The 10,204-nt window shown below is 49.1% G+C and overlaps 1 protein-coding gene across 1 annotated transcript in view; it reads left to right on the top strand.

The window, feature by feature from the left end:
* Positions 1–2,118: 2,118 nt before the first annotated feature.
* VIPR2 (vasoactive intestinal peptide receptor 2) overlaps positions 2,119–10,204 on the top strand; it is a 69,592-nt gene continuing 61,506 nt past the window's right edge. Inside the window, exons 1-2 of the mRNA XM_043590067.1 lie at positions 2,119–2,278; positions 4,399–4,498. Of these exons, the coding sequence (XP_043446002.1) occupies positions 2,216–2,278; positions 4,399–4,498 (163 nt within the window). The 5' untranslated portion in view covers positions 2,119–2,215. The remainder of the gene's footprint in view (positions 2,279–4,398; positions 4,499–10,204) is intronic.

Below are 10,204 nucleotides of genomic sequence, written 5' to 3'. Positions count from 1 at the left end.
CGGTCAGTAAGTCCAGTGCCAGAGGCCCAGAAAACTAGGCCAATGCTGCACCGCGTCAGGCCCCCACATAGTAACTCCTCTCCCAGCTCTGAGAACACATAGGCCCTTCTTCAAGGAAAGTGGGGAAATTCCTGGGAGAGTGCGCATTTATCCAAAAGGGACAGCACCACCCATCCCACCATCAGGGGGAATTCTGAACAAGGTAAGAACAGTCAGAACTAAAGAACAGTTGGCTGTGCGTGCCATCTGCAGGGTGTATAATTGTGGCTCTCATACAGTATGGATTTTGCTCCCCGTCGGGTTGATTATCTGTCAGGTTCTCAAGCCTCCCAAATTGGCCACACTTCATGATTTCTCCGATGCTGGCAGCACCTTCATTGTTCCTTGTGCTTCTGCCCAAGGTCTTTATCTGAGATGCTTTCCACTCTCCAGTCTTGGTCTCCCACCTGTAACCATTCCTCTGAACGGTCACACTTAAGTGTCCACTCCTCCAAGCCCCTCCCGCAAGAAGCCAACTCCTCCTTCTCCCATTAGCCTGTATCTCATTGTCATCCCGCTTCCTTCACGTCAGATGGACTCAGACATGGGAAGACACCTTGTGTCTTGCCCTGAACCCGATGTAGTAATGTTTAGAGTGTAGGCCCTCAACAACAAAACATATATGCATGCATTAATGATCTTGGTTCTTACAGCCACACTCTGAGGTGGAAGGCAGGTACTCTTATTCTCATTTACAAATGGACATATAGCTCAAAGTTCATTGCCTTGCTCAGGGTTGAGTAGTGAGTAAAAGAAATGTTTGTCAAACTGGACCCAGGATCAATAAGCTTCTAGACCCCAAACTGCACACGTAAAGCATCCAGATCTTGGCCTCTCCTACTGTTCCCAGCAGGACAGATGATAGACAGACAGACAGACAGATAGACGATAGACAGATGGCTGATAGGTATTAATGGATACATGCGGGGAGGGGGAGGAGTGGTCAGAGGACACAAATGATAAAAAGCTAATGAGGTAAAGCTTTAATAGCTGAATCTAAATAAATGATGACAGCTCAGGGCCTGGAGCCTGCTTGGGATTCTGTGTCTCCCTCTCTCTCTGCCCCTCCCCTGCTCGCACTCTGTCTCTCCCTCTCTCTCAAAAATAACCATTAAAAATAATTTTTAAAAAAATTTTAACGTTTATTTATTATTGAGAGACACAGAGAGACAGAGCATGAGCAGGGGAAGGGCGAGAGACAGGGAGACACAGAATCTGAAGCAGGCTCCAGGCTCCGAGCTGTCAGCACAGAGCCCGACTTGGGGCTCAAACCCACGAACCATCAGATCGTGACCTGAGCCGAAGTCTGATGCTCAACTGACTGAGCACCCAGGTGCCCCCAAAATAATTTTTTAAAGGGTGTTCTTTGAACTTTTCTTATTCTAACCTCTGTGGAAGTTTGAAATTGTTTTCAAAGGAAAAGTCAAAACCACAACAAAATTATCTGTTTCATTCTTCTTTGCTAGCTACCCAGCAACTAGCTGTAATGCTAAAATAATCCATTGGGAAGTTTAAAGCGGACGCGATGCTTCAGGAAATGCTCATTTCTGTCTCAGGCCTCTGCACCTGCCGGCCCCTCTGGCTTTCACCGCTGGACGCAGGCAGGACCTGCCACCAGGGGGAAATCTGCCCAAACCCAAACGCACTCTGATTTTCCTCTTAATTTCCAGTTGCCCCAACCGACCCCCACCCCTAGCCCCCTCCCCCCGGCTTCGAAGGTAGCACACGCACCCTAACTGGGTTTCTGGACACTTTCCTGGGCGTCTTTTCGCTTATTATTTAACAAGGAGGACACAAGTGGGCGCAAACCCAGCTCGGTTCACACCTGGAGCCTCTTCCCAAAGGGGGTCACTCCCCAGTGGCTCTTCCCCTGACCTCTCCACTTGGGGTCGGGCGGGCACTGCCAGCGTCCGGCCCCCCGCCGCCATCTCCTCTCCGCTTTCCCAGCGGCTGAAGGCGCGAGCGGGGGCAGGGGGTGGGGCGGTGAGCGGGAGGAGGGGGCGCGGGGCGGGGCCGCGGGCGCGGGGGGCGGAGCCGCGGGGCGCGGGGAGCAGCCGGGGCCGGCGGGGAAGCAGGCGGCCGCCCCACGGCAGCTGCAGGGCGCGCGGCGCTCGGACCGCGGGAGCCGGGGGTGCGCGCCCGCGGCTCGGCCCATGCGGGCGTCGGGGGCGCGGGGATGAGGGCGCCCGCGCTGCTGCCGCCCGCGTTGCTGACCTGCTGCGGCTGGCTGCTCGCCCCGGTGAGTGCGCCCCGCGACCCGGGTCCGCGCCCTGGCTCCCCGGCTGCGCTGCCCTCCCGCGTCCAGGAGGTGGAGGGTGGAGGGTGGAGGGTGGAGGGTGGAGGGTGGAGGGTGGGGGGTGGGAGCTGGCCCGGAGACCTCCGCCCGCCCGCGCGCGCCCCGCCCCGGGTCTGGGGGAGCTGCGGACCCTTCCCCGCGGTTCAGGGAGATGCGTCTGTAGCCCCGGGGTCGCGGGGCGCGGGACCCAGCTTCCTCCAGGGCGCTGGTCCCGGCGGAGCTGCTTCGGCCGCGTCTTCCCGAGGCGCGGGGCGCCCCGAGCGGGGTCAGGGGACCGGGCTGCGGCCACCTGCACGGGCTTCCCCCGCCGGAGGGAAGTGAGGAGTCCCCCACCTCCCGTAGTTGCTCCGGGGTGTCACCGAGGGACACGCTGTGGCTGAAGAAAGTTTCCTCTCGGAAAAATACCCTTTTCGTCGCTACGAGAGCACAGCAGGAAATGATGCCCTGCAGAGCAGTTTGTTAAATGACTGTATTAGTGGGACATTCCTGTCATTTGAAGACCTTTTAAGCAAAATTGTCAGCCTTGTGTCTTGCTTCCCCCGTAGAGCGAGGCCGTTGTGGCCGGTTGAGTGCGTATTGCAGCCGGTCCCGGCCCCACCGAGCCCCAGCCCCTCCTGAGGAGGTGAGGCCGGGGGCGGGGCTATGTAGGGAGGTGGTGATCGCACCGCTTAGGGGACAGAGAACCTACTAACTCCCCTGTCTGGTGCTAAGGCTTAGCAGGCCTCTCCTCCCTCAGAGGAAGGCGGTTGGACAAGACCTTTGTTAGTGATTTTAATGCTTTGAAAGAGCCAGCGAGTTAGAAGTACCAGGAGTTATTCTGGCTGATGCAGCTTTCATTTCTAAGATGCCCCAAAGTAAGTCCTTGCTCTGCGTGTCCCAAGAATGTCAGGAACCACAGTGTCTTTTTATACCTTGACAAACATGTTTTAAGTCAACATAACTTTCCTAATTCTGAAATGTAAACCATTGACTTGTTCAGATAGGAAGGTACAATCTGTCTGAAACCAGGAGTTTCTACAGTTTGGTGGTTGTCCGGAAATGGGCTGCAGGGAGGCGCTTGGTGTCTTTCTTAAAATGAGGGTAGATGTGGCGAAAGTATCAACGTTTCCCTCTTAATTCTGTTCAGAAACTGGATTTCTGGTTAGAGTTCTACTGACCTCTTTGATAGTAGGATAATTAAGTACAGATGACCATAGTATACTACCCAGAGCATGACTCTCTTAGAGTAAAAATAAAATTTTGGTCAGACACGGGAGGGGGTATGCAGCCTGCTGTGTGAGCACTTGGGGTGGGGGAATAAAAACAGAGAACATTGGATTTTCACGAAAGCAAATCAGAGAATATTTTCTTCTAAGGCTGAAGTGTGTCATTTTGTCTTTTCACCGTTAATGGGCAATATTAACTACACCTTTGGTTCCTGCGACCCGTTGGGAGGGGAAATCAACCACCTCTTGTTTGGTGGCAACCACAGTGACGCAGCCCTTCCCACGCTTCGTCTCCCTGCTTATCCCTCTGATCGTCCTGAAAATCTCCTTCGCACCAATTCCAAAGTTTCAGATGTGACCTGCAGTCTCTACGAATAACGTTATCCTGTTAGAGCTCTGTTGAGATGCAGAGGCTGTGGTCCTTAGGTGAGGCGTGTAGGCGTCTGGGCTAGCGTGTGGGCATTGAGAATGGTCTGTGAGGAGATATGTACATCCTTTAATTAGATCAAGGACCACGAAATGGAGGGCTCCAATACTGAAAGATGATTAGGATCAAAGAGCTTTATTACTGCCAGATTAGTACCAACATCATACAGTGTATGATGTTAGTAAGCTGTTTTCCTGCTCAGTAAAAAAAATATTTTATTAGATTTTATGTTTGTTTTAGAATTCCTTCACAAAGTGAATTTGTTTTCATAACCATGCCAGAAATATGAAGGTGACTGCTTTTAAATGAGTGTTATTTGGGGAGCACTTTGGAATCGAAGGGTGTTTTATTTTATTTTGTAGAACTGTTGTTTGACTTTCCTCTTCTGGTGGAATTTTTAGTCACTCCCATTTTTTTTAAACCTTGACCAGGTGAACAGTGTTCACCCAGAATGTCGATTTCATCTGGAAATACAGGAGGAAGAGACAAAATGTGCAGAGCTTCTAAGAACTCAAACAGAAAAATACAAAGGTAAGGTAGTCACGGGGTGAGTGTGATGGTCCTAGCTAGATAACCTGACGGGCAGATAGCTGATGCCTCACTCTAAACATTGAGGTTTTAAGGTCACCTGCGTCTTCACGAAAAGGTCTGTTTCCACTGTTTTCTAATGAATGCTGGTAAAACTCCTATGAATATTAGGGGCGGCGGAATCCTTCACACAATAAACCTTTTGAAAGAAAGCCGTAATCCTTAATAGTAACGGTATCCATCGTTTAACATAATAGCAACAGTTACTGAAATAATTTCATGGGCATTGTTATGCTTTGCAAAAGCAACTCCCATTTCTACGGAATGAGTATCTGATTTCTTTCCTTTAAAAACTGTAGTCACATCACAGATTCTTTTTGTCAAATTAAGAATGGTGGAGGAGCGCATGGGTGGCTCTATCAGTTAAGCATCCGACTCTTGATTTTGGCTCAGGTCATGATGTCATGGTTCATGGAATCAAGTCCTGTGTTGTGCTCCTTGGTGAATGCTGAGTGGGGAGTCTGCTTGGGATTCTCTGTCTCCCTGTCTCTTTGCCTCTCCCCTACACACACACACACACACACACACACACACACTGACTCTCTCTCTCTCTCTCTCTCTCTCTCAAAATAAATAAATAAATAAACAGTAAAAAAAAAACCCACCAAATATATTAAAAAAAAAAGAATTGTGGAAATGTCAGAAATCAAACAAGAAAATGAGACTTGTGTTTTCCCAAAGACACTATTGTGTCTATCCCCTGTTGTGAATACCGTGAATTTGCTCCTTTTATTTTCTCCAGGTCAAAGGACACATGCTGGGACCACATACATTCCAGTCAGACACACTCCAGGTCTATAAACTCAGAAAGGTGCTGTGACAACACCCAAATTATAACAGTAGCAAAAACCTTTTGTCCTTCAACTTTCTTTTTCTCTGTCCGTTTTCAAATTAAAATCAAAGTAAGCCTATGTTATGTGTTCAAATAGTTTAGTGTCCTGCAGAGGGACTTCAGACCAGAGTTACAGACACGGGCTTTGTTCTAGACCAGCACTGCCCAGAAGAAATAGAATATGAACCACATAGGGAATTTTTAATATTCTAGTTGCCACATTAAAATAAGTTTTAAAAATGTGAGATTAATTTTAATATACTTTATCCTAATACTTGTATGCAAGTCATTTTCATTTCAACTAGTAATCAATATAAAATACTGATGAGAAATTTTACATTTTTTGTATACTAAGTCTTAGAAACCCAGCCTGTATATCCAAATACATCCAAATCATTATCATTTCAACTTGTAATCAATAGAAAATATTGATGAGAAATCTACATTTTTTGTATACCAAGTCTTAGAACGCCAGCATTTATTTTGCTCTACAGTTTGGACCCGCCACCTTTCGGGTACTCACCACAGCCAGTGGCTCCCATGCTGGACAGTATGGCACCAGACCTCTACTAACATAGACATCCTGTGCTCTTTCTGGTCCCTTCTGGAGCCTCCGCTTGCTTGGCTGAAAAATGAGGTCTGTGACCCCAGGACTCCTCCAGCCTTAAAGATCTGTGATTTTGGTAATGCACACATGGTCCTGAGTCCACATCTTCCAAATGGTCTGGTAGAGCTCTGACCAGAGAAAGGCGAATGAAGCAGCTCAGCCCCACAGCAAATGTGGACCAGGCGTCACTCCTGTGCACAGCTCTATGCTGACCACGAGTCAGGTGTGAGGACAGAGGAGACACTGGTTCGGCCAGCCAGAACCTCAAGATGAAACAGTCGTCATGGCCACTGAGGTCTGTTCCCTGTGGTGAAAATTAAGAGATTTAAGACAAATAAATGCTGAGAAGAGACAGACTTAAGAATTGTCTGGTGAGTGGCCAGTGGACCCAGGGCCCTGCAGCTCTGTCCACACTGCCTCCTGCATGAAGGGGGATGGAATGCTGTCTGCTGCATCCTCGGTAGGTGAGCCCGGGCTGTCCACAGACTCCTGGAGAGTGGGAACTTTACCCCCTCACGCCATTATTGCACAGTCAAGTTGTTGACATGTTCTGAGGCTGCCCACAAATGGCGTTCACTCACTGGCGTTAATTTTTCTCCTGGAGCATGAACAGACCTGCTTCTTCATGTGAGTTCTTCCACTCTTCAAAGGGCATTCATTCACAGGCTCCATGGGGCAGAACACGTCCAATTCCTGCAGACTCCCCAGGCCCTCTGCAATCCGCTGTGGATACGCACAGACACTCCCGAAATGGGGGAGGGAAGATTGCCTTGACATGGCTGGCACATGCCCACAGGTTGCCCTCGATTTCATGATTGTTGACAGATTGTTTGCAGACAACACACCTGTCCCTCGCGTGCATCTGGGGTCTACTTCCCTCCCCTTGCTTCTCTCACAACTGATGTTTTAGGGAAAAGCTCCTAGAATGCTTAGTGTGGCTTGTTTGTCACTCTCGATTTCCCACATTCATCAAGAACATTTTGTTAACAAATAGAAAACTGGCACTGTTTCAGTGGGCAGCAAGGAACACTTAACATTTAAAAACTAGAATATGGCTCATGACTTTCCCTCTGAGGAATCCCATCACAGTTGGCCAGGGGCTGGCTGGATAACGGACAAAGCAGGACAGAAGGGGCATCTGTAAGTTTGTGCCAGTGACTCACCTCACGGGTGCTGTGTGGCGGGAAACGAGACTAGTTCAGGGAAGTTAGGTTTTCTGCCATTATGAAATAGGATGTTACGATCCACAATCAGGGTTTTTTTAATATATGAAAGATTCTTTATCCCTAGTTGTCTCACATAGATGGAGTGTGGAATTCATTAGTTCAAAACAATGTCCTTTTAGTTTTACTCTGTCCCAAAGGCACGGGTCTGACCCCTAGTCCCTGGCCAGCCCTTCATGAGTCTCAAGTGTTGGCCTTAGAGAGAGCTGGTGGCCGTGTGGCAGGGCAGGGGCAACATGGGACGGTGGGGATCTTGGGAACTGTGGATGGCAGCTCCTCCTTACGACCCTCAGTTGTTACCGTGAGGAAATGCAGGTGCCAGCCTGCCCAGTTCCCGTGTTCAGAGAACACGGAAATGCAAACTTACACATAAAATATTCCAATTTCTTAAGACTTTGCAACTCGTTCTTTTAAAAAGTTTGGCAGGAGACAAGCAAACCCCCTCTGGGGCAGACAGACACTGCCTGAAAGCCGTCAGATTCTTGCATGTGACGGTACGAAGACGGGTCAGGACGTTTCCAACATTCATTAGGGTCTCCTTCACACGCCCTTCCTGCCTTGGTCTTTAGGGTCTCAGAGGTGATCTGTCTGTGACCCACACCAAATGGCTGGATGGCAGTATCTAAGGGCAGGGTCTTTGAAAATCACTAAGTTCACCTTGACATCATCTGGAGCAGAGAGAACATGGTAGTTTGAGATAGAGGCCGTCACACATCTTCCTTGTGTGGAGTGGTGGAGAAACACGTCCCTCGGTTTTCTTGCAATGACAAAGTGTGAGTCCTTAGACATTTTCTTATATTGAACATTTTTATTATTACTATTAGCTCTATAGCAAAAATATCTGCGTGTGACCCATTTCGCCTTTGGGTCTGCAGGAAGAGCCCGCTAACAGGCCAGCTGCCCTTCAGGAGACAGGTGGCATTGTGACAGTCCTTTAGGCCTGGCCACCCGTCAGCTTCTGTAAAGAGAGACAATTTGTGTTCTGAATTCCTTTTTTTCTTACTTTTTGAAATATGCAGAGCTCGAATGCCAGGGTTATAGATAGTAATAAGTCACCAGAATAAAGACACTGTACATGAGGTAAGCCAGGAGCAGAGCGAAGGCATTCTGATCGGATGAAAGTGTGCGTTTGCTCACTTTCGGCGGAAGTAAAAGTGAGAGGAGACATTAGCTTAGGAGCAGGGCCATGGGAAGCGCTCCACTAGAAGACTTACTTTCCTCTGGCTTTTTTAAACAAAGGGTGCTTACTGCGTTAATTTTGATCGACGCGTCAAGAGCTGTGAGGGGTTTGGAGTCCCCATACTTGCAAGCTAACCAGTTGGGCCGCCACAGTTTCACAGATGCCTGCGGGCCTGGGACCCTGGGTCAGAGACAGCAGGCCTGGGACCCTGGGTCAGAGACAGACTTGACCGCTCCCAGCAAACAGGCAGCCGGGGTGTCATGTTCACATACTCCCTTTCCCCAGATCCCACAGGACTGACGCGGTGCCCGCGGGCGGTTTGTGTCACAGCTGAGGAGCCCTCAGTGTCATGGGAGGCTGCTGGCCCTCCCGCCCAGCCTTTGCTCCAGAGAAAGATGCTCTCTCCTTTACTGGGGTCAGCCCAGAGGGAGGCACTGTGCCTGTCCGTCAAACCTGTTTCACAGACATTCTCAAAAAGACAGTTGGGACAAAGCTGTCAGCGCTCGTCCCAGGACAGCGGCTTCTCAGTAGGCTTGAATGTCCTTCTTCTCCACAGCATGACTGTTGTGACCACGGCTCGCTGTCCCCCCACACTGTCCTCAAGGGGGAGAGGGCATTTCGTCCCCATCACGGCCCAAGGTCTTACACAGTACTTGGCATTTAAAAAGATACTGAATAAGCTTTTGCTGAACAAATTAATGAAAATTTTCACATTAAAAATTAAGTGATACATGCGCATGAAAAAATACCATTCAAAAACGTGTCTAATGGCTAATGTTCCCCACTCCAAACCTCCAGCGCCCCTCCCTTGCCTCCTAAAGAACGTGCGCACACAGTGTGTAATGTGTCCCTGCTTCCCTTTTGTACAGACGTAAGCCAGGCACCACGTACCCATACACTCCGTCTGTGCTCGGTCTGTCTTTTTGTTTTCAACTTCAGCAATGTATTTGGTCACGGCTGTGTATTTAAATATTCTATTAAGAGATGCATAGTGTTCTAACATACTATTCATCCGTCTGTCCCAGGCTCCTGGGCTTTTAGGGAGCTTACAAGCTGTGCTCTAATGCCTGCATTTGTTCATGTGAATAAAATACTTCACCAGCGTTTGACGGTGGACTTCAAGCCACTGATCATGAAATTGAAACATTCTCCTCATGTGACTGAATAACTCGTTAACAGCTTTCTTATTTCTGTGATGGTTTTGTCACAGAAAATGTAAGTGATTACATCCCATTTTACGTCTCATCTCTTCCTTGCACCTTTTCATCACAAAGGGAACTAAGCCCTTTCAGAAAATCAAGTGAGGAAGCTGTCTCTTCTGCAGACTCTTCCTGGATCCCCACCTGTCCGAGGCACCTGTTTCTGGCCAGCGTGGCCCGTGCACAGAGAGCCCTGCTGTCACATGCTTCATCTGCTTTGTGGTTGTCTTTCTCCCTGCAGAGCACGAGCCCTTGAAGAGCAAGCTCCATATTCGTGGCTTTCTATCCCTGGTCCTTAGAGACACGCGAGCAGATGCGTAAACAGAGTACCCACCGTCTTCTATTCATGTGGGTCTGAAGGGAGGCACTCTGGAAGTTCATGGCACGGCCAAGGAGAATGCAGCTGCCCTTCTGATGTCAGTGTGGTGCTAGAGGCCCGCTTCTTCCCCCTCCCCTCCCCACTGACATGGTGGGCTCTTGTTCTAGTCCAAATATCTCTTTGGGCCGATAGATTAAATAGCCTGATCTGTTTTTTCCCATTGAACTGGGTCTTTTTTTTTTTTCTTGACTAGATTTCTCGTGATTCTAAACTCCTTAGAATCAGCTAG

The sequence above is a fragment of the Prionailurus bengalensis genome, chromosome A2, assembly GCF_016509475.1.
Source record: "Prionailurus bengalensis isolate Pbe53 chromosome A2, Fcat_Pben_1.1_paternal_pri, whole genome shotgun sequence".
Lineage (NCBI taxonomy): Eukaryota > Metazoa > Chordata > Mammalia > Carnivora > Felidae > Prionailurus > Prionailurus bengalensis.
The sequence above is the reverse complement of the archived record's forward strand: the minus strand, read 5'-3'. Positions and strand labels throughout refer to the sequence as shown.